The sequence below is a fragment of the Halichoerus grypus genome, chromosome 8 (assembly GCF_964656455.1).
Source record: "Halichoerus grypus chromosome 8, mHalGry1.hap1.1, whole genome shotgun sequence".
NCBI lineage: Eukaryota > Metazoa > Chordata > Mammalia > Carnivora > Phocidae > Halichoerus > Halichoerus grypus.
In genome coordinates this window covers 68,081,567-68,106,922 of record NC_135719.1, presented here as the reverse complement: position 1 = coordinate 68,106,922, position 25,356 = coordinate 68,081,567, and the positions used below count along the sequence as shown (strand labels likewise).

The 25,356-nt window shown below is 38.5% G+C and overlaps 1 protein-coding gene across 6 annotated transcripts in view; it reads left to right on the top strand.

The window, feature by feature from the left end:
- Positions 1–25,356, top strand: part of WDR76 (WD repeat domain 76) — a 58,000-nt gene that overhangs the window by 322 nt on the left and 32,322 nt on the right. For 2 of the 6 annotated variants that reach the window (XM_036119983.2, XM_036119985.2), the window contains exons 2-5: positions 1,244–1,346; positions 2,376–2,676; positions 12,567–12,659; positions 14,319–14,374. In XM_036119983.2, coding sequence (XP_035975876.1) covers positions 1,244–1,346; positions 2,376–2,676; positions 12,567–12,659; positions 14,319–14,374 — 553 coding nt within the window. The other 4 variants (XM_078079426.1, XM_036119982.2, XM_036119984.2 and 1 more) reach the window with 4 other exon arrangements.

Genomic DNA, 25,356 nt, shown 5'->3' with positions numbered 1-25,356 from the left:
TTAGCTCAGTTGATGAGGCTGAGTGGGTTGTGGTGAGGTATTTTTTGGTCATCACGCGAGGGCAGCTGGTGGTGATTTAGGCTATTGCCATGAAAAAAAAAAATCCCCCAAGGGTCTTGGAGTAATGCCTGAAGTCAGAACAGTGTACTTTTTGGCTTTCCAGTTTTTTTAGTTTCTCAAGACCGTCTATTAAAACATTCCTGGCTAGACAGTGTTTCTATAGAAGTACACGAGTAATTATTAAGCACTTGCTGTGTTTACTGGCCTTAGCTCTCTAAGGAGTATGGAATATTGTTTAAAGGCTTGAATTTTACTTAGGAAGTCTTCTAGGGCTTGGTAACGGAAGCAATCACAATTTACGAGCTGGGTTTGTAAAAAAAAAAAAAATACTGACTTATTGGAAGTCGGAACACATTTGACCATAGAAAGGATTTCGTAAGTGTTGTGGCAGGGAGAGATGGGACAGCATGAAAAAAGTCTTGAAGTCCAGAAATAGCATGGTATATATTAAACACTGAAAAGTTTGATTTTATCAGTAATTTTTGAGTCAAGGAGTGGTGAAAGTTTGGCAAGAATCAGATCATGGAGGGCCCTGATGTTACTGTTAATAGGATTAGTTCTCAAATTATTTCACCTGTGTTGTAAGGGTCTAGGCTGGGAGAGGAAATAGAATTGGGCAAGTCTTGAGCAAGGAACAATGGAGGACCCATGCCAGGGAAACAGTTTTGGGCTAGAAAGAAAAGGATCTTAAAAACAGAGTAGGTAGAAATTTATGTTTTGAATTTAACAGCTCCAAAACCATGCTGTCCAGAGGGAGTACATGATGGGAAAACAATTGTTTTGACTTAGGGCAACCCAGAGAATAGAAACAAAAAGAAAGGTTAATATGGCTGTGACTGTAAGAAATACAGAGCACTAAAATCTTATTTGTTACTTTGTGTACAAAAATGATTTGATTCACAACTTTTCCCCAGCCTTTGGGCTTTGTAAGGTCATCATTAGGATCTTAGTTAACTGGTGGGCAGATGATGAGGTGAAATTTAAACCAGCTTAAGTTATCAGCTCTTGAAAAAAATAAAAATGCTTCCCTTCTAGGAAGAAGGTAATGTGGTAGCCATAGAGCGTAATTTCCTGGTGGTGGGGTTATAAGGAACCGGGGGGCCCAAGTAAAGGCTGCCTGTTGATTTCGATTTTCTAGCTTCTCTATTCATATGGCATCTAAGTGCGTCTGAATCTTTTCCAGGCTCACATTGCAAGGCAAGGTGGTTTTTTCTCAGCAGAAGCGCCAGTGTTTTTCAAAGCGAGATACTGGCATCAGCAGCATCAAAAAAATACTGGGATCTAAGGTAAAAATGTGTATTCGTTCCAATTACAAGAATTTCAGTATGGGGTGAGGCTGGTGAGCTTGACGCGTACCGAGACGACCGTAACGTCTGCGTGCCCCTCCCCCTCCGGCCCGCTGGCGTCAGAGCCGTTCAGAGCCGCCCGCCAGGCCCCGCCTCAGTCCCGCTGCTCCTCCCCTTCCCCCTCCCCGCGCCTCCCGCCGCAATCTTGGCGGGAAGACGCCAGCTGCTAAGCCGCCGAAAGATGTCGGGGTCGCGCGCGGGCAGTGAGGAGAAGGTGGGCTCCAGACAGCGACTCCAGATGAAGGTGAGCAACGGCTTGTTGCTTTCGGGTGCGCTCCTGCCTCAGTGTTCGTGAGGCATTGCCGGGACCAGGCCCGAGAGGGCACGAAGACTTGGCACCCACCACCTCCACATTCCGGAACTAGTTTCCGCTCCTTGAGGCATCTCTCAGCTTAACGGGTTTTTCGGGGGTGTTGTTTCAAAAGATAATCGGGGATCCCGGCCCCCTATTTTCCTCTGTGGAAACTCGGCCTTCAGCGTTGGGGAAGGTTATTAGTAACCCTAGAAATAGGGACAGGATGGGATCAGGGACTCTGCATTTGCCTTTGGGGCAGTTATTGTCGGCTTCCCACTCTGGAGACAATTCCAGTTACTCAGAAGGTGACAGTTGGGGTAGTCTCCTCAGTTACAAATGTAATTATTATTATTACATTATTACTGGTTTGCCGAGTCATGGGTAAAATAATGCACCCAGTATAATAAATAATTAAATTTAGGTTAATGAGTTAGGTATCTAGATTTTGGTGAGGAAAAAAGTTTCATTACAGGCTATCACTTTGGATTTATTTACACAGACCTGTAAGAAAAGGCATAGGATCTGGGATTCTAATGCTCTCTTTTCTTTTATTGACCTGAATAGGTGAATGAATATAAAGAAAATCAAAACATCACTTGTGTATCTCTGAGACCAGTACAGACTACAGTTTTAGGAAAAACACCTAAGGTTTATCTTGTTCCCTTTTCACTCAGTAATTACAAGCCAGACCAAATTAAGCACTCCAAATCCCTATTGGATAAGAATTCTAACAATGAAGTTGCATGTAAGAAATGTAAGAAGACCGAAATAAGGAAAACTTGCAGAAGGCTTTTAACTCCAAGGATGGAAGGCACGTCTTCCAAGGCAGAATCTACTCTGCAAAAATCATCCTTAGATGTTTATACTGAAAGTAACAAGCGACAACACAAGAGCACTTCGGATACAGTGATTCTCAGTGTTGATACGGAAAGCAGTCAGGATCTAGACAGTGATGAAGATACCACACCAGGCCTGGTAAGAATTTAATTACTAGCTTATTCAAATTTTTCTTATTTTAAAATTTGAAGTTCTGATAAGCTAAGGGTATCCAGGGTTTATGTATGTTTAATTGAAATTTTATTTTTTAAATGTTGAACACAACTTCCTTGGTTAATTTTACTCTTGGTTTTGATTTGTCAAGGAGAGGATTGACTTAATCTTCATTCTGTTTCCCTTTTTCTTCCTCTCAGTTTATTGCAGATATTTTTGGGTCTACTTACTATTTATGGTGTCTTGCTCACCTTTACATATTTATGCACAATATGCCAGAAGAAGTTGGCCTGTGGGACATATGGCATTTGAGTGACCCTTGATATGAGGGTAGGAAAGTCATCAATTGATTAATATAGCTGAATAATATTTCCTCTACAAAAAGGAGAAAAATGATGGAGTAGAGAAGATACATGAGAAACATGTATTGAAAATAATAGTTTGAATCAGTTTAAGGAATTAAGCATCTAATTTTTAGACTTCTGTTGCCTTTCAGGAATGTTGTACTTCATTGAAAGTGACAGATTTTGTGCAAGACAAGATAAAACCATACCACATGTCAAAAGTTAATGGAACAGAAAATGATGATAGGGGAAAGGGAGATAGGATAATTGTGGTGGTGTTCTTTTGAAATAGGAATTCAGTTTATGCTTTACTGTCTCAAGAGGTAAGAACTAGGACCTCTGGTGGGACATCGTGGGTCTGTCATTAGTGCATTGGACTGGGGGGTTGAAAGCCTAGGTTTTAGATGTGGCTGCTTCTAAGAAACCTTGTGTTTTTAAGCAAATCACTCGACAGTGAGGGGATTGGATAAGATCATTGCTTCTCAAACTATAGCCTGTATCAGAATTTCCTGGAGGGCTGTTAAAACTCCATTGCAGGACTCTACCACCAGAGTTTCTGATTTTCGAGAAGTTTTGGAGTGGGGTAAAGAATTGGCATGTCCAACACAGTTTCCTAGAGATGCTGGTGCTGTTGGTCTGGGATGTCATTTTGAGAACCACTGGATTCAGTTATCTCTTTGGCCTCTTCGACTATAAGATTCTGAGTATATGAGGCTAGTGGGAAGTAGATTTTATTTTTTTAAATTTATTTTAAAATTTTAAAAAATTGTTTTTTAATTTCTGTTAACATACAATGTTATATTAGTTTTAGGTGTACGATATAGTGATTCAACAATTCTATATACCACTCAGTGTTCATCATGATAAGTGTACTCTTAATCCCCTTCACCTATTTCACCCATCCCCCCACCCACCTCCTCTCTGGCAACCATCTGTTCTCTATAGTTAAGAATCTGTTTCTTGGTTTTTTTCTTCTCTTTTTCCTTTGCTCATTTGTTTTGTTTCTTAACTTCCACATGAGTGAAATCATATGGTACTTACCTTTCTCTGACTGATTTTGCTTAGCATTATACTCTCTAGCTCCATCCATGTTGTTGCAAATGGCAAGATTTCATTCTTTTTCATGGCTGAATAATATTCCTGTGTGTGTGTGTGTGTGTGTGTGTGTGTGTGTGTATGTATATATATATATATGGGTGTATATATGAATATATATATACCGCACCTTTTTCTTTAAGATTTTTTTTTATTTTTAAGTAATCTCTATACCCAATGTGGGCCTCAAACTTAAACCCCAAGATCAAGAGTCATACACTGTACTGACTGAGCCAGCCAGGCACTCCCCAGATCTTCTCTGTCCATTCATCTATTGAGATTTTAGCTTGATCTAAGAAAATAGGGTCAGAAATTAGAACATTAAGAGTAAATACTGAAGCTAATCAAGCAGAGTCAGACATGCCCAGCATATATTTAAGTAGGACAAACTGAAAGATCTAGCATCCTTTTTTTGTTTTTGTTTTTTTAAAGATTTTATTTATTAATTTGTCAGAGAGAGAGAGCACAAGCAGGGGGAGCGGCAGACAGAGGGAGAAGCAGACTCCCTGCTTAGCAAGGAGCCAGATGCAGGACTTGATCCTAGGATCCCAGGAACATGACCTGAGCCGAAGGCAGATGCTTAACCAACTAAGCCACCCAGCCGTCCCAAGATCTAACATTTTTATAGGACATTTCATTCTTTTCCTTTTCATTAATTATCTTTTTGGAGCAAAATGACTAAGGCTTTATGGTACCATGCTTTAGAAACAATATTTTATTTATAAGCTTATTTCTTCCCCAAATGAGGGAAGGCTTTTGTCACATCACAGACAAGTGTCTTGACCTGTAAGTCAAGAATTTTAGGGGCGCCTGGGTGGCTCAGGCAGTTAAAGCATCCGACTCTTGGTTTCGGCTCAGGTCATGATCTCACGGGTGGGGTGATTGAGCCCAGCAGTGGGGCTCTGTGATTAGTGGGGAGTCTGCTTGAGATTCTCTCCCTCTGACCCTCCCCCCATTTGCACTCTCTCTCTAAAATGAATAAATAAATCTTAAAAAATTTATTCTATTTTCTGGGAAACTTGCTAAATTTTCTCTCTCAGCATTTTTATTAAATATTTAACTTCACAGGGACGCCTGGGTGCCAGTTGGTTAAGCATCTGCCTTCAGCTCAGGTCATGATCCCAGGGTCCTGGGATGGAGTTCCCCCATCAGGCCTTGCTCAGCAGGGAGCCTGCTTCACCATTCTCCTGATGCTCCCCGCTGCTTGTGCTCTCTCTTGCATTCTCTCTCTCTATCTCTCTGACAAATAAATAAAAATCTTTAAATTAAACAAAATATTTTAACTTCACAAAGCATTTCTTTCTTTTTTTAAAGATCTTATTTATTTATTTGACAGAGAGAAGGAGACAGCGAGAGAGGGAACACAGCAGGGGGAGTGAGAAAGGAAGGAGCAGACTTCCTGCTGAGCAGGGAGCCCGATGCGGGGCTCAATCCCAGGACCCTGGGATCATGACCTGAGCCGAAGGCAGGCGCTTAATGACTGAGCCACCCAGGCGCTCCTCACAAATTTATTTTAAGTTTTGAGAACATTTTGGGCTTACAGAAGAGTTGCAAAAATGGTACAGAGGATTTTGATATTTCTTTCACCTGGCTTCCTCTTGTGTTAATGTCACCTACATAACTGTAGAACACTTATCAAACTAAGAAATTAACCTTGCTACAATAATATTAACTAAAGTACAGAATTTATTAGGATTTCACCAGTTTTTGTTTTTTTTTTGTTTACTAATGCCCTTCTGTTCCAGTAGCCAGTCTAGGATTGCACAGTGCATTTAAGATTTATTTATTTATTTGAGAGGGTGAGAATGAGAGAGAGTACATGAGAGGGGGGAGGGTCAGAGGGAGAAGCAGGCTCCTCGCTGAGCAGGGAGCCCGATGCGGGACTCGATCCAGGGACTCCAGGATCATGACCTGAGCCGAAGGCAGTCGCTTAACCAACTGAGCCACCCAGGCGCCCTGCACAGTGCATTTAATAGCCATGTTTCTGTAGTCTACTCCAGTCTGTGACAGTTCTTCAATCTTTCATGACCTTGGCACTTTTGAAGAGTACTGAAAAGTTATTTTGTGTAATGTTCCTCAATTTGGGTTTGTCTGCTATTTTCTCATAATTAGATTAAGGTTTTGCATTTTTTGGGCAGGGTACCACAGAAGTGAATGTACCCTCCTCAGTGCATCATATCAGGGTGTACTTGATATTGATATGTTTTACTGGTAATGTTGACCTGGGTCACTTGGCTTAGGTGGTGTTTGTCAGGATTCTCCAATGGAAACAACATTTTTCCCTTGGTAATTACTAAATATTTTGAGGGAGATACTTTGAGACTATGCATATATCTGGTTTCTGTCATCAGGCATATGTTTATTTTTTTATTGAGATATAATTTACATAACATAAACTTTACTATTAAAAAGTGTACAGTTCAGTAGTTTTTAGTATATATACAAGATTGTACAATCATCACCACTATCCAGTTTCAGAACATTTCTTTCACTATGAAAAGAAATCCGTACCCATTAGTAGTGACTACCAACTCCTCCACCTCCCTAACCCAGCCCTGGAAACCACTAATCTACTTTCTTTCTCTATAGATTTGCCTATTCTGGACATTTCATACAAATGAAATCATATAATATGTAGCTTCTTGCATCTGGCTTCTTTGACTTAGCATAATGTTTTCAGGGTTCATTCATGTTGTGTAGTGTGTATTGGTACTTGATTCCTTTTTATGGCTGAATAATATTCCATTGTATGGATATACCATATTTTGTTTATCCATTCATCAGATGATGAACATTTGGGTTGTTCCCACTTTTTACTATTATGAATAGTGCTGCCACAAGCTTTTGTTTATGAGTTTTTGCTGAACAAATATTTTCCATTCTTTTGGGTATATACCTAGGAGTGAAATTGCTGGGTCATATGGTCAACTGTGTTTAACTTATTGAGAAACTGTCAAATTGTTTACCAGACTGGCTGCACGATTTTTACATACCAGCAGCAATGCATGAAGAGTCTACTTTCTTTACACCCTTGCCAACACTTGTTATTTATCTTTCCTAAAAATTAAAAAAAAATTGATTGTAAAATACACAATATAAAATTTAGCACCTTAACCATTTTTAAAGGTACAATGTAGTACTTTATGTTGTTTATTTATGTTGTTGTGCAGTCAGTCTCCAGAAATCCTTTCATTTTGAAAAACTGAAACACTATCCCATTGAATAACTCCCCATTTCCCTCCTACTGCCATCCTCTGGCAACTACCATTCTACTTTGTGTCTCTTTGAATTTGACTAGTATAGGTACCTCATAAAAGTGGATTCATGGTATTTGTGTTTTTGTGACTGGCTTATTTCATGTAACATAATATTTTAATTATTCATCTTTTTTTTTTAATTAAAAAATTTTTTTTGGAGGGGCTAGGGGCAGAGAGAGAGGGAGAAAGAGAATCTTAAGCAGGCTCCATGCCCAACATGGAGCCAGACCCGGGCTCAATCTCACAACCCTAAGAGCCTGAGCTGAAATCAAGAGTCAGACGCCTGGGTGCCTGGGTGGCTCAGTTGGTTAAGCGACTGCATTCAGCTCATGTCATGATCCTAGAGTCCCGGAATCTAGTCTCGCATCGGGCTCCCTCCTCGGCGGGGAGTCTGCTTCTCCCTCTCACCCTCCCCCCTCTCATGCTCTCTTTCTCTTCATTCTCTCTCTCTCAAATAAATAAATAAAAATCTTTAAAAAAAAAAAAAAGAGTCAGATGCTTAACCCACTGAGTCACCCAGGCACCCCCACCCCCAATTTTTTTTTTTTATTAAGTAAATTCTAGGGCCAATGAGGGGCTTGAACTCACAACCCTGATATCAAGAGCTGCATGCTCTACCAGTAGAGTCAGCCAGGTGCTCCTTGTCTTTTTGATTATAGCCATTCTAGTGGATGTGATGTAGTGTCTCATTGTGGTTTTGATTTGCATTTTTCTAATCAGTAATGTTGAGTGTTTTTATTTTTATTTTTTTAAAGATTTTATTTATTTATTTGACAGAGACACAGCTAGAGAGGGAACACAAGCAGGGGTAGTGGGAGAAAGAGAAGCAGGCTTCCCGTGGAGCAGGGAGCCCGATGCAGGGCTTGAACCCAGGACCCTGGGATCATGACCTGAGCTGAAGGCAGACACTTAACGACTGAGCCACCCAGGCGCCCCTTGTTGAGTGTTTTTACATGTACTTATTGGCCATTTGTGCTTTGGAGAAATAGCTTTTCTAGTCCTTTGCCATTTGAAAAATTAAATTGTCATTTTGTTTTGAATTATAAGAGTTCTTTATATATTCTGGACACTAGACCCTTATTAGATATATCACTTGCAAGTATTTTTTCCCGTTTTTTTGTACTTTATTTTCATGTTCTTGATAATGTCCTTTGACATAACAAAAGTTGTTATTGATTTTATTTTTTTAAGATTTTATTTATTTATTTGAGAGAGTGCATGAGAGAGCAAGAAAGAGAGCACAAGCGGAGGGAGAGGCAGAGGAAGAGGGAGAAGCAGACTCCCCACTGAGCAGGGAGCCCAATGTGGGGCTCGATCCCAGTACCCCAGGATCATGACCGGAGCTGAAGGTGGACGCTTTACCAACTGAGCCACTCAGGCACCCCAAAAGTTGTTAATTTAAGTTTAATTTTTTTTGAGAGGGAGAGAAAGCGCACCCACATGAGTGGGGGAGGTGGAGTGGCAGAGGGAGAGAGAGAATCTTAAGCAGAGGCCATGCGGAGCACAGAGCTGGACGCAGGGCTCGATCTTTCATAACTGAGATCATAACCTGAGCCAAAATCAAGAGTCAGACGCTCAACTGACAGAGCTCTGCTATTATGCATGGTGTTGTTTTCTTAAAATCATTTTCTGATTGTTCATTGTTAGTGTATAGACATATAACTGATTTTTGTATATTGATCTTATATCTTGCAACTTTGCTGAGGTTGCTTATTAGTTTTTTGTGTGAATTCTTAAGCATTTTCTATATATAAGATCATGTTTTGGCAATAAAGATAGTTTTATTTTTTTCTTTTCAATCTGGATGTTTTTTAATATTATTTTTTCCCAATCGTCCTGTCCTAATTGTCCTAGAATCTCCAGTACAGTGTTTAATAGAAGTAGCAAAAGTAGACATATTTTCTTGTTCCTTAGCTTTAGGGGAAAAGCTTTCAGTCTTTCACCATTAAGTATAATGTTAGCTGTGAGAAACATCTATTTTCAAAAAACTTTTCTCTCAAGTAATTATAGATGCATAACAATTTGCAGAAATAGTACAGAGAGGTATCATGTAGCCTTCACCCAGTTTTTCCCAGTGGGTACATCTTATATATCACAGTATCAAAACGGGGAAATTCACATCATACAAGGTATGCGTATAATTCTGTATCATTACAATGAAGATACAGAACTATTCCATCTCCACAAAAATTTCCCTTGGGCTCTTTGTTTTTTTAAATTTATTTTAAGTAGGGTCCATTGTGGGGTTTGAACTCACCACCTTGAGATCAAGAGTTGCATGCTCTACGGACTGAGCCATCCAGGCACCCCAGGCTATTTCTTTGTATTAGGCCTGTAGCCCTCCCTTTCACCCTCTTAAGCCCCTGGCAAGTGCTAATTTTTTTTTTTTTTTTTTTGTCTCTACAATTTTGTCATTTTGAGAATATTATGTAAATGGATTCATATAGTTTGTGAATTTTTGGCATCAAGCATGTTTTTAATTCAAGTTCTTTGATTTTTTTAAAAAACATATCACCCTTTGTTTTATGGATACAGTAACTTCTTAAGTGTTTCTGAAGATAGTGAAGTTTTAAAAAAATGTTTATTTCCTACATATGTTTATTTTGAGAGTCCACTTTTTCTAATGTTTGCTTGGTCTTCCTGTTAAATGTTGCAAGTTTTTGACAGGTGGGTGATGGATAAGAATAGTTTGAATTAAACATACCACTTAAAGATACCTATTATTTTTCTTAATTTTCTTTTTTCTTTTTTTTTTAAGATTTTATTTATTTATTTGAGAGAGAGAGAATGAGAGAGAGCACATGAGAGGGGGGAGGGTCAGAGGGAGAAGCAGACTCTCTGCAGAGCAGGGAGCCCGATGCGGGACTCGATCCAGGGACTCCAGGATCATGACCTGAGCCGAAGGCAGTCGCTTAACCAACTGAGCCACCCAGGCACCCTTTCTTAATTTTCTTAATTGTGTCTGTGGTAATTAGAATCATTTAAATTTGTTTCTTTGATTTTGAAATAGAATCTTACGAAATCCTTGATGATGGTGGTGATGTTTTTCCTTGAAAAGCAGTTGTAAAGGCAGTGACACAATAAACTTTCACTTTTGCTGCCACTATTATTTTGTGTGTGTGAGGAAAATTTTTATTTTGGTCAAAGTAATACATGTACATCCACATTTAAGTCATATAATTCACACACACACACACATATATATACACACACGCACACAAAGGTAATTCCATATGTACATACATATATACTCAGAAGCAAATCAAAACATCCAGCAGTTTTCTGCCACCTACTTCTCTGTTTGTGATTGCCGCTGCCCAATAGACTGATTATACTTTCAACTTTTTTAGCTTTTATCCCTTCCGTATTATCTATTGATTTAATATGGAAGGTGAAGACTTGTTTCATTCATGCTACACCTTATACGCATGTGACACCCACTCCTTTCTCTTCTCACATCTTTACTAAGTATAGCCCAAGCTCTAGTAGAGTTGTAACAAAGAGTTTTTATGGCTTCATATATAAAAATATATATATATATATATTTTTTTTTTCCATGAAACATTTCCTGAGCACCTACATCTTCCTATTTCATTCTGGACTGTTTAACGCTTTCTTGGCCTTCCTTTTACCATTTTCCTTTGAATTTCTTTGATCTTTTATCATTCCTATGCTGGAACTTCTGTACCCTAGGTACGTCTTGGATCTCTTTTTTTTAGTTTATTCTCTTATTTTGGTGAAATGCAGCTTAGAGCTTCCCGAGAAAAGGTGTACACTAATAACTTTCTCCTCCATTTTCTCTGCTCCTCTTTTTACTCCTCTCCTACACCTTTTCTCAGGAAGCTCTAAGCTGCACTTCACCAAAATGTATGTATGTACATTTTGTGTACATACAGATATTATGTATCTGACAAAGTCTTTATGCTGTACATTTGATTGATGGCTTAATTGATTTAGAATTGTAAGTTGAAAATAATTTTTCCTTAAAGTTTTAAATATACTCTTTCATTGTCTTCCAGCTCCCCTCAGTATTGAGAAATGTCATTCTGATTCTTGCTTCTTCGTGATCTTTTTCCCTTATTGACAGACTTTTTTTTTAACCTCACTTATCTCAGGTGTTAAGAAATTTTGTGATTTAGGGGCGCCTGGGTGGCTCAGATGGTTAGGCGTCTGCCTTCGGCTCAGGTCATGATCCCAGGGTCCTGGGATCGAGTCCCGCACCGGGCTCCCTGCTCAGCGGGGAGCCTGCTTCTCCCTCTGCCTCTCTCTCTCTGTCTCTTATGAATAAAGGAATAAAATCTTTAAAAAAAAAAAAAAGAGGGCGCCTGGGTGGCTCAGTTGGTTAAGCGACTGCCTCCGGCTCAGGTCATGATCCTGGAGTCCCAGGATCGAGTCCCGCATCGGGCTCCCTGCTCAGCAGGGAGTCTGCTTCTCCCTCTGACCCTCCCCCCTCTCATGTGCTCTCTCTCTCTCTTTCAAATAAATAAATAAAATCTTTAAAAAAAAAAAAAAAAAAAAAAAGAAATTTTGTGATTTGTGTAAGCTTTGGTCTTTTTTCATTTGTTGTGCTGCGTACTCATTGGGCCCTTTTAATCTGGAAACTCATGTCTTTAGTTTCAAGAAACTTTCTTATATTATTTCTCTAAAAACTTTCTCCTTCATTTTCTCTGCTCCTCTTTTTACCCCTGTAACTATTAGTTGGATATTGGACCTCCAAGCTTGATTCTCTGGTTTTATTGTCTTTTCTGCCTGTGCCTTTATCTTTTTGTTGTTGTTGTTGTTCTTTTATCTAAATTTCCTTAACTCTTTGAATGAATTTAAAATTTTCTGTCACACATTTCTTTCTCTTTTGTTTAATAAAAAGATAACTGTGAGTAATGGTGAATTAATGATCAGTAGAAAATAATTTGCTATTAGGTTACACTACTAGACTTCTGATATGTCACTTGTTATTTAATTGGGAAGTCATGTAGACACCTTGTGGTTATCCCAAATTCAAACTCTTACACTCAGTATCCAGTGCACATCCAATGTGTGCCATTTGGTAAGATAGCGTGTAATGAATAAAGCAGATGCAATTTGAAGGAAAGTATATATTTGAGAATTCAACACCTAGTTTTATGAGGTGCCTTTGCTGTGGATCATGCAAAGTAACAATTTTTTTGGTGTAATTTCATAGGATGAATTTTCAGGATTGTCATCGTACGAAAGGAAGAGACTGAAGAATATATCAGAAAATGCAAACTTTTTTGCTTCTCTTCAGTTGTCTGAGGTTTGTGTGGAATTTCTAGTTAAGAGCAAGATGCCATTCCTCTTGCCCGTAGGTCAATAAAATACTCATAGTATCAGGTTTCAAACATCAGATAAGGGAGGGTAAAATTAGGACTGAGTTTTGCATTTAATAGGAGGAGGTTACCATATTTTATTGATTCTAAGACTTTTTTTCATTTTAATGTTTTTGAAATTTACATCTTGAAACTGTAACTGGCAGCTTTTCCTCCCTTTTGTTGGTGCATAAGATAATGGTGTCTTATGAATGGTTGTCTTGGATTCAGAGGAACAGAGTATGTTCCAAGTGGTTGCTTTACCTCTAAAGGATAAAGGAGAAGTAGGAGGAATGGGTTGAGGGATGTGTAGTAGAGGAGTGAGAGGACAAGCTTTTTTTTTTAATCCTTTTTTCCCCCTAAGATTTATTTATTTATTTATTAGAGAGGGGGAGAGAGAGAGCGAGCACAAGTGGGGGTGGGGAAAGGGACAAAGGGAGAGGGACAAGCAGACTTCCTGCTGAGCAGAGAACTAGACACAGGGACCCTGGGATCATGACCTGAACTGAAGGCAGATGCTTAACTGACTGAGCCACCCAGGTGCCCCTCTTTTTTTGAAAAATCTTAGAGACTAGGTGGAAATATGCTTTATATAGGGAGCTTTAAGGATAAATGGCCAGGAGTGCCTGGGTGGCTCAGTTGGGATCGAGCCCTACATCAGGCTCCCTGCTCAGCAGAGAGCCTGTTTCTTCCTCTGCCTGCCAGTGCCCCTTGCTTGCACTCTCTCTATCAAATAAATAAATAAAATCTTTCAATAATAATAATAAATTCAAAATCTTAAACAAAAAAAAAAGGATAAATGGCCAGATGTATGCTAGTGTTTTATAATTATTATAACTAAATGTGTAATTTACATTGTGTCTTCACACTGGGTAAAACTGTGTGTGAGATAGCCCTTCAGGAGGGTGTGTGATACTTTCTTTCAAACGGTAACAAGCCCTTGGCTTTATTTAAAAATTACTTGATTTCTTTGATTACACATTCCCAAATATTCAGCATGTGTTTGCATCTTGAGGGAACGGAGGGTGACTTAATATAAGGGATTATATTGTTAAGTCATTAAAATTTGAAAATTCATCAGAAATTTAGACAAAGTATCTATGATTTTGATTTTAGTTAACAGAAATTATGATTTGATTTATAGAAGTGTAATGTAACTTTTCTGGAGAATATCAAAGTAGAATTGCCTGTAGTAGAAGTTAAACATTTTAATTTATAATAGTATATTTGATTAAATGTTTAATGTTCAATCATGTAAACTCATTAGCAACCTGGTCCAAGGTATCAGAATGTCAGTACTTTCTGATACCTTGTCAGAATGTCAGTACAGCGTGGGGCTTGAACTCATGACCCTGAGGTCAAGACCTGAGCCCAGATAAGTCTGATGCTTAACCAGCTGAGCCACCCAGGTGCCCCAGTCCTTTAGATGGTATTTTTACTTGCTTTATTATTGATGGTTTATTTGTCTCATGTCTGTTACCAAGAGCAGGTATCATATTTTAAGGATCTTTATTTCCTATATAGATCTTAGTTTAGTGTCGATGAAGCAGCATACTTAATATTTTATAAGGTAGTATCTTTACATGTATGTTTTGTGTATTTTGCAGTCAGCTGCAAGGCTCCGTGAAATGATAAAGAAGAGGCAGCCTCCTGAATCCAAAAGGTAAAAGATTTGGTTTGCAATGCCTACACCATGATGTATTGTTGAGTTATTTATAATACGCAAAATGGTTACCATGGTAAATAAGAAACTGTAATCTTAAACCTGTTGTTTCACATCTTCACGAGCATTTGGTGTTGTCAGTGTTCTGGATTTTGGCCATTCTAATAAGTGTGTATTGGTATCTCATTGTTCTTTTAATTTCTATTTCTCTGATAACATGATGTAGAGCATCTTTTCATATGCTTATTGCTGTCTATATATTACTTTGGTGAACTGTCGTTAAGGTCTTTGGCCCATTTTTAAATTAAGTTGTTTGATTTTTATTGTTGAGTTTTAAGAGTTCTTTGTATGTTTTGGATAACAGTCCTTTATCAGATGTGTCTTGTACAGATATTTTCTCCCAGTCTGTGGCTTGTCTTCTCATTCTCTTGGTAGTGTCTTTTGCAGAGCAGAAGTTTTTAATCTTAATGAAGTTTACTTCTTGCGTGTTTCTTTCATGGATTATGTTTTTGGTATTTTATTTAAAAAACCTTTGCTATACCCAAGGTCACCTAGGTTATCTCTTATTGTCTTCTACAAGTTTTATAGTTCTGCATTTTACATTAGATATGTGATCTTTTTTGAGTTAATTTTGTGATGGGGTTAAAGGCTGTGTCTAGATTTTTTTTTTTTTTGATGTGGTTATCCATTTGTTGAAAAGATTATTTTTGCTTCATTATCTTGCCTTTGCTCTTTTGTCTAAGATCAGCTGGCTCTCTGTTCTATTCCATTGATTTGTGTTTTCTTTCATCAATACAATACTGTCTTTAAAAACAATTAAAGCTTTTCTTTTAATTTTTTATTGTTATGTTAATCACCATACATTACATCATTAGTTTTTGATGTAGTGTTCCATGATTCATTGTTTGTGTATAACACCCAGTGCTCCATGCAGAACGTGCCCTCTTTTTTTTTTTTAATTTTTTTATTGTTATGTTAATCCCCATACATTACATCATTAGTTTTAGATATAGTGTTCCATGATTCATTGTTTGTGCATAACACCCAGTGCTCCATGCAGAACGTGCCCTCCTCAATACCCATCACCAGGCTAACCCATCCTCCCACCCCCCTCCCCTCTAGAACCCTCAGTTTGTTTTTCAGAGTCCATCGTCTCTCATGGTTCTTCTCCCCCTCCGACTTCCCCCCGCTTCATTCTTCCCCTCCTGCTACATTCTTCTTCTTTTTTTCTTTCTTAACATATATTGCATTATTTGTTTCAGAGGTACAGATCTGAGATTCAACAGTCTTGCACAATTCACAGCGCTTACCAGAACACATACCCTCCCCAGTGTCCATCACCCAGTCACCCCATCCCTCCCACCCCACCCCCCACTCCAGCAACCCTCAGTTTGTTTCCTGAGATTAAGAATTCCTCATATCAGTGAGGTCATATGATACATGTCTTTCTCTGTTTGACTTATTTCGCTCAGCATAATACCCTCCAGTTCCATCCACGTCGTTGCAAATGGCAAGATCTCATTCCTTTTGATGGCTGCATAATATTCCATTGTGTATATATACCACATCTTCTTTATCCATTCATCTGTTGATGGACATCTTGGCTCTTTCCACAGTTTGGCTATTGTGGACATTGCTGCTATAAACATTGGGGTGCACGTAGCCTTTCGGGTCCCTACTTTTGTATCTTTGGGGTAAATACCCAGTAGTGCAATTGCTGGATCATATGGTAGCTCTATTTTCAACTTTTTGAGGAACCTCCATACTGTTTTCCAGAGTGGCTGCACCAGCTTGCATTCCCACCAACAGTGTAGGAGGGTTCCCCTTTCTCCGCATCCCCGCCAACATCTGTCATTTCCTGACTTGTTAATTTTAGCCATTCTGACTGGTGTGAGGTGGTATCTCATTGAGGTTTTGATTTGGATTTCCCTGATGCTGAGCGATATTGAACACTTTTTCATGTGTCTGTTGGCCATTTGGATGTCTTCTTTGGAAAAATGTCTGTTCATGTCTTCTGCCCATTTCTTGATTGGATTCTTTGTTCTTTTGGTGTTGAGTTTGATGAGTTCTTTATAGATTTTGGATACTAGCCCTTTATCTGATATGTCATTTGCAAATATCTTCTCCCATTCTGTCAGTTGTCTTTTGGTTTTGTTGACTGTTTCCTTTGCTTTGCAAAAGCTTTTTATCTTGATGAAGTCCCAATAGTTCATTTTTGCCCTTGCTTCCCTTGCCTTTGGCGATGTTTCTAGGAAGAAGTCGCTGCGGCTGAGGTCGAAGAGGTTGCTGCCTGTGTTCTCCTTTAGGATTTTGATGGACTCCTGTCTCACATTGAGGTCTTTCAACCATTTGGAGTCTATTTTTGTGTGTGGTGTAAGGAAATGGTCCAGTTTCATTCTTCTGCATGTGTCTGTCCAATTTTCCCAACACCATTTGTTGAAGAGACTGTCTTTTTTCCATTGGACATTCTTTCCTGCTTTGTCAAAGATTAGTTGACAATATAGTTGAGGGTCCATTTCTGGGCTCTCTATTCTGTTCCATTGATCTATGTGTCTGTTTTTGTGCCAGTACCATACTGTCTTGATGACGACAGCTTTGTAGTAGAGCTGGAAGTCCGGAATTGTGATGCCGCCAGCTTTGCTTTTCTTTTTCAACATTCCTCTGGCTATGCGGGGTCTTTTCTGGTTCCATACAAATTTTAGGATTATTTGTTCCATTTCTTTGAAGAAAGTGGATGGTATTTTGATGGGGATTGCATTGAATCTACCTAGATTGCTCTAGGTAGGATTGACATCTTCACAATATTTGTTCTTCCAATCCATGAGCATGGAACGTTTTTCCATTTCTTTGTGTCTTCCTCAATTTCTTTCATGAGTATTTTATAGTTTTCTGAGTACAGATCCTTTGCCTCTTTGGTTAGATTTATTCCTAGGTATCTTATGGTTTTGGGTGCAATTGTAAATGGGATTGACTCCTTAATTTCTCTTTCTTCTGTCTTGTTGTTGGTGTATAGGAATGCCACTGATTTCTGTGCATTGATATTATATCCTGCCACTTTATTGAATTCCTGTATGAGTTCTAGCAGTTTGGGGGTGGAGTCTTTTGGGTTTTCCACATAAAGTATCATAGCGTCTGCAAAAAGTGAGAGTTTGACTTCTTCTTTGCTGATTTGGATGCCTTTGATTTCTTTTTGTTGTCTGATTGCTGTGGCGAGGACTTCTAGTACAATGTTGAATAGTAGTGGTGATAGTGGACATCCCTGCCGCGTTCCTGACCTTAGGGGGAAAGCTCTCAGTTTTTCCCCATTGAGAATGATATTTGCTGTGGGTTTTTCATAGGTGGCTTTTATGATATTGAGGTATGTACCCTCTATTCCTATACTCTGAAGAGTTTTGATCAAGAAAGGATGCTGTAGTTTGTCAAATGCTTTTTCTGCATCTATTGAGAGGATCATATGATTCTTGTTCTTTCTTTTGTTAATGTATTGTATCACGTTGATTGATTAGCGGATGTTGAACCAACCTTGCAGCCCAGGGATAAATCCCACTTGGTCGTGGTGAATAATCCTTTTAATGTACTGTTGGATCCTATTGGCTAGTATTTTGTGAGAATTTTTACATCCATGTTCATCAAGGATATTGGTCTGTAATTCTCCTTTTTGATGGGGTCTTTGTCTGGTTTTGGGATCAAGATAATGGTGGCCTCATAAAACGAATTTGGAAGTTTTCCTTCCGTTTCTATTTTTTGGAACAGTTTCAGAAGAATAGGTATTAATTCTTCTTTAAATGTTTGTTAGAATTCCCCTGGGAAGCCATCTGGTCCTGGGCTTTTGTTTGTTGGGAGATTTTTGATTACTGCTTCAATTTCTTTAAAAACAATTACAGCTTTAAAGTAAGTCTTACATTGGGTAGTCAGTCCTCCAACTTCATCATTCTTCTTCAATATTGTGTTGGTAATTCTGTGTTTTTTGCCTCTCTCTATAAACTGTAGAATCATTTTGTCAGTATCCACAAAATAACTTGCTAGGGTTTTGATTGAGAGTACATTGAATTTATAGATCAAGGTGGAAAGAACTGACATCTTGACTATCTGTAAACATGGAATATCTGTCCATTTATTTAGTTCTTTGATTTTGTTCATCGGAGTTTTGTAGTGTACTTCATATAGATCTTGGAAATATTTTGTAAGGCTTGAACCTAAGTATTTCATTGTGCGGGTGCTAATGTAAATGATATTATATTTTTAACTTCAACAAATTTCACTTGTTTATTGCTGGCATATAGGAAAGCAATTGACTTTTATATATTAACCTTGTATCCTACAACCTTGGTATAATCGCTTATTAGTTCCAGGAGTTCTTTTGTTCATTCTTTAGAATTTTCTACATAGACTATCATGTCATCTATGAGCAAATGCAGCTTTTTTTTTTTATTTAATAGATTCCTGGTTTATTATAAAAGGATATAACTTAAAACAGCTAAAGGAAGAGATGCATAGGGCAAGGCATGGGGAAATGGTTCAGAGCTTCAGTGCCCTCTCAGAGTGTGTCCTCTCCCAGCACATCCATGTGTTCACCAACCTGGACACTCTTTTATTTTTTATTTTTATTTAAAAAAAAAAAATTTATTTATTTATTTGTTTATTTTTTGAGAGAGCGTGCATGTGAGTGGGGGGAGAGAGAATCTTAAGTAGGCTTCATGCCCAGTGCAGAGACCGACTTGGGCTTGATATCATGATCCTGAGATTATGACCTGAACCAAAATCAAGAGCCGGCTGCTTAACTGAGCCACCTAGGTGTCCCCAACCTGGAAACTTTTGAACAAATATAGTTTTATTTTTTTCTTAAATATAGTTTTTTTTCTTCCAAATCTGTGTACCATTTATTTTCTTTTCTTGTCTTATTGCATTAGCTAGAACTTCCAGCATAATGTTGAAAAGGAATGGTGAGCGAGGACATCCTTGCCTGTACCTGATCTTGGTGGGAAAGTTTGGTGTTTCTCACCATTTAAGTATGACATTAGCTCTAGGTTTTCTGTAGATACTATCTATCAAGTTGAGAAAGTTCCTCTCTAATTTACTGAGATTTTTTTTTTATCATGAATGGGTGTGGGATTTAGTGAAAAGCATATTCTGCATTTGTTGATAGGATCATGTGATTTTGCTTTTTTAGCCTATTGATGTGATGGATTACACTGAACAATTTTTGATAGATTACATTATGTGATTTTTGAGTGTTGAACTAGTCTTGCATACCTGGAATATATCCCACTTGCTTGTGGCTTGTAATACTTTTTGTACCTTGTTGGGTTCAATGTACTAATATTTTGTTGAGGGTTTTGCATCTGCTCATGAGAGATTATTGGTCTGTAGTTTTCTGTTTTGTTATGTTTTTGGTTTTGGTATTAGGGTAATGCTGGCCTCATAGAATGAGATAGTAGGATTCTCTCTGCTTCTGTCCTCTAAAAGAGATTGTAGAGAATTGGTACAATTCCTTATATGTTTGGTAAAATTCACCAGTGAACCTATATCAGCCTGGTGCTTTTTGTTTTGGAAGGTTGTTAATTATTGATATAATTTCTTTAATAGGTGTAAGCCTACTCAGATTATCTATTTCTAATTCAGATTGTGAGTTTAGCAGTTGAGTCTTTTCAAGAATTGTCCATTTCATCTAGGTTATCAAATAGGTGGGCATAGAGTTTTTCATATCATTCCTTTATTATCTTTTTAATGTCCATAGGATCTATAGTGAGACCCCTCTTTCTGATATTGATAATTTTTTTTCTTTATTAGCCTTGCCTAGAGGCTTATTGATTTTATTGGTCTTTTTAAATTTAATTTAATTTTTTATTATTTTTTTAAGATTTTATTTATTTGAGAGAGAGTGAGAGAGAGTGAGAGCGAGAGAGATCACAGAGGGAGAAGGAGAAGCAGACACGCCGCTGAGCAGAGAGCCCGTTGTGGGGCTCAGTCTCAGGACCCTGAGATCATGATCTGGGCTAAAGGCAGACATTTAACTGGCTGAGCCACTCAGGCGCCCCTATTGGTCTTTTTTTTTTTTTTTTTAATTATTTATTTATTTGAGAGAGAGAGACCGACCAAGCACAAGGGGAGGGCCAGGGGAGAGAGAATCTCAAGCAGATTCCACTGAGCATGGAGCCCGACGTGGGGCTTGATCTCAAGACCCTGAGATCATGACCTGACCTGAAATCAAGAGTTGGACCCTTAGTTAACTGAGCCATCCAGGCGCCCCAAATTTTATTGGTTTTTTGAAAGAACTGGCTTTTGGTTTTGTTGATTTTTTTTTTTTTTTTTCCCTCCCTCTGGTGATTTCCTGTTTTTAATTTTACTGATTTGCTCAACTTTTATTATTTCTTTTCTTCTCCTTACTTTGGATTAATTTGCTCTTCTTTTTCTAGTCTCCTAAGTTGGAAACGGAGGTGATTGATTTTTGACCTTCTTTCCTAATATATGCATTCACTGTTATAAATTTTCCTATAAGCACTGCTTTCCCTGCATCCCACAAATTTTATTAGGTTGTGTTTTCATTTTCATTTAGTTAAAAATATTTTTTATATCCTCTTGAGATTTCTTCTTTGACCCATGTGTTATTTAGCAGATTGTTTTCTTCCTTTTTTTTTTCTTTAAAGATTTTATTTATTTACCTAAGAGAGAGAGAGCACAAGCAGGGGAGAGGGGTAGAGGGAGAGGGAGAATCAGACTCCCCACTGAACAGGGGGCCCAATGTGTGGCTTGATCCCAGGACCCTGGGATCATGACCTGAGCCGAAGGCAGATGCTTGACTGACTGAGCCACCCAGGCTCCCTTGTATGTTATTTCATTGAATTGGATTGTTCCAATGGATAACCAGGGACTGAGCCTACATTTTTCGGGGGTGGGGGGTGAGAAGACAAGTTAATTACCTAGAAGATGTTTTTTTTTTTTTTTTTTTTTAAATTTATTTATTTGACAGAGAGAGAGATAGCGAGAGAGGGAACACAAGCCGGGGGAGTGGGAGAGGGAGAAGCAGGCTTCCCGCTGAGCAGGGAGCCCGATGTGGGCCTCGATCCCAGGACCCTGGGATCATGACCTGAGCCAAAGGCAGACGCTTAACGACTGAGCCACCCAGGCGCCCACCTAGAAGATGTTTTAATAACTTGTTTGAAGGGTTGGAGTGTTGGAGAGGACATGAGCCTGAGCAGAACTAGGGAGGATTCAATTTCCCTTAGGGATGGTCCTTAGAATCATCCCTATCTCATTCAGGATGCCTTGGGGTCAGTATAATGAGGCACCTGACTGAAAAAGTGGTAGGATCCCCGAAGTTGCAGAGAAGAAACCGGAGCTTGGGATTGTCTTGACCAGGGAAACCTAAGTAGGGATGAAAAAATAAGAATAAAAATGCAAATGTATACAAAATGCTTTCATATAATCAGTACCGTGAATTAGTTTTGTTTTTTTTTTTTAAGATTTTATTTATTTGACAGAGAGAGAGAGAGAAAGAGCGAGCACAAGCAGGGGAGCGGCAGGGAGAGGGAGAAGCAGGCTCCCCATCAAGCAGGGGAGCCCGATAAGGGTCTCGATCCTAGGGTCCTGGGATCATGACCTGCGCTGAAGGCAGACGCTTAACTGATAGCCACCCAGCCGCCCCAACCCATGTGTTATTTGTTGTTTAATCTGTATGTAGTTTGGGTTTTCCAGGTGTCTTTCTCTTATTGCCTTCTAGTTTAATTCAGTTGTGTTCTGAGAGCAAACATCGTATGATTTTCTTCTTTTTAAAATTTCTCTTTTAAATTTAAGGTGTGTTTTATGGTCTAGAATGTGGTCTACCTTGGTGAATGTTCCATCTGAGCTTGAGAGGAAATGTGTATTCTGTTTTTGAGGAAAAAAATTTTTTTTAAAAAGATTTTATTTATTGATTCATGAGAGAGAGAGAGAGAGGCAGAGGGAGAAGCAGGCTCCCCGTGGAGCAGGGAGCTTGATGCAGAACTCGATACCAGGACTCTGAGACCATGACCTGAGCTGAAGGCAACTGAGCCACCCAGGCGCCCCCCCCCCCTTTTATTTTAAGATTTGTATTCTGTTTTTGAATGAACTGGTCTATAGATGTTGGTTATATCTAGTTTATGGATAGTATGTCAAATAGAACTGTGCCCTTGCTGATTTGCTGCCTGCGGAGCTCTCCATTTCTGACAGGGGAGTGTTTAAGTTTCCAAATAAGATAGTAGAAGCACCTATTTTTTTTTTTTTTTCCAATTCTATTAGTTTTTGCCTTACATAGTTTGATTATCTGTTGTTAGGTGCATTATGTTATGTTATCTTGGAGAATTGGCCCCTTTATCATTATGTAATGCCCTTCTTTATCCCTGATAACTTTATTTGCTTTGAAGTCTGCTCTGTCTGAAATTAATATAGTCACTCCTGCTTTCTTTCCAGTTGTGTTAGCATGGTGTATTTTTCTCCATTCATTTACTTTTAATCTTTATGTGTCTTTATATATATATATTTTAAAGATTTTATTTATTTATTTGGCAGAGAGAGACAGCGAGAGAGGGAACACAAGCAGGGGGAGTGGGAGAGGGAGAAGCAGGCCTCCTGCCTAGCAGGGAGCCCGATGCGGGGATCAACCCCAGGACCCTGTGATCATGAAGTGAGCCGAAGGCAGACGCTTAACGACTGAACCACCTAGGCGCCCCTATGTTTCTTTATATTTAAAGTAGATTTCTTATAGACAACATATGTTTGGGTGTTGTATTTGATCCACTCTGACAATCTCTTTTAATGGGTGCATTTAGACCATTGATGTTCAAATTGGGTATTGATATATTTGGATTAATATCTACCATATTTGTTAATATGGGTATTGATATATTTGTATTTATATCTACCTTGTTTGTTTATGTTTTCTACTTATTGCCCTTGTTTTTTGTTCCTATTTTTGTCTCCACTGTTTTTCTGCCTTTTATGGTTTTATTTTATATATTTATTATTTTTTAAAAGATGTATTTATTTATTTATTTGACAGAGACATAGTGAGAGAGGGAACACAAGCAGGGAGAGTGGGAGGGGGAGAAGCAGGCTTCTGGTGGAGCAGGGAGCCCCATGTGGAGCTCGATCCCAGGACTCTGGGATCATGACCTGAGCCGAAGGCAGACGCTTAACGACTGAGCCACCCAGGCGCCCTTCCTTTTATGGTTTTAATTGAGCATTTTATATGGTGTCATTTTCTTTTCTTTCTTAGGGTATCCGTTATACTTTTTTCTGCTCTTTTTTTAGAGATTGCCCTAGAGTTTACAATATACATATATAGCTAACCCAAGTCCACTTTCACTTAACAGTGTACAACTACAGGGTGTGAGTGGGGTATAGTGTGAGTACCTTATAATAACAAAATAATCCTAGTTCTTCTTTCTTGTCCCTTGTATCATTGTTGTCATTCATTTAACATGTATAAATATACTTAAGTATATATATATACACAGGTGTGTACACACGTATTCATAAGATATATACGTAAGTGTACATAACCAAGTACGTTGTTGCTATTGTTATTTTGAGATAGCTGTTATTAAGAATGAGGAAAATAATTTATTTTTTTTTTTACCTTATTCCTTCTTTGATGCTCTTCCTTTCTTTTTGTGGATCTGAGTTTCTGATCTGTTTTTCTTCTCTCTAAAGAACGTCTTTTAACATTTCTTGTAAGGCACATCTAATGGCAACAAATTCTCTTAATTTTTTTTTTAAAGTAAGCTTTATGCCCAATGTGGGGCTTGAACTCATGACTCCAAGATCAAGAGTTGCATATTCTACTGACTGAGCTAGCCAGGTGCCCTTTCAACACTTTAAATATTTTACTCTACTCTGTTGATTGCATAGTTACAAGAAGATGGATGTAGTTCTTATCTTTGTTTGCCTGTAGGTAAGGTGCTTTTTTCCTCCTGGCTTCTTTCAGGATTTTTTCTTTCTCCTTGATTTTCTCTAGTTTGGAAATGAATTGCCTAGGTGTAGCTTTTTTTTTTTTTTTTTTTTTGTAGTTTTTGTAGGTCTAGTTATTTATCTAGGTGTAGTTTTTACCATGCAAATATGGTAGATATTAATCCAAATATATCAGTACTCATTATGAACATCAATGGTCTAAATGCACCCATTAAAAGAGATTGTCAGAGTGGATCAAGTATAACACCCAAACATATGTTGTCTATAAGAAATCTACTTTAAATATAAAGACACATAATGCCAAAGAAGGGGTTGACATTAATTTGGGGGAAATTCTTGGTTACTGTTGTTTCAAATATATCTTCTGTTTTTCTCTTTTACTTATCCTTCTTGTATTCCCATTATGTATATGTTATACCTTTTGTAGTTATCCCACAACTCTTGGATATTCTGTTCTTTTTTTTTTTTTTTCTTCAAAGATTTTATGTATTTATTTAACAGAGAGCAAGAGAGCACAAGCAGGGGCAGTGGCAGAGGGAGAGGGAGAAGCAGTCTTGCCGCTGACCCCATGTCGGGCTCCATCCCAGGACTCTAGGATCATGACCTGAGCTGAAGGCAAACGCTTAACAACTGAGCCACCCAGGCGCCCCTCTGTTTTTCTGTTTTGTTTTGTTTGCTTTTTGTTTTTTCAGTGTTTTTTCTCCTTGCTTTTCAGTTTTGGAGGTTCCTATTGAGATATCCTTAAGCTCAGGGATTCTTTCCTCAGCCATGTCTTATCCACTCTTAAGCTCATCAAAGGCATTCTTCAGCGGCGCCTGGGTGGCTCAGTCGTTAAGTGCTTAGGCTCAGGTCATGATCCCATGGTCCTGAGATAGAGCCCTGCATCAGGCTCCCTGCTCAGCGGGAAGCCTGCTTCTCCCTCTCCCACTCCCTCTGCTTGTGTTCCCTCTCTTGCTGTGTCTCTCTCTGTCAAATAAATAAAAATCTTTTTTTTTTTTTTTTTTTTTAAAGATTTTATTTATTTATTTGAGAGAGAGAGAATGAGGGAGACA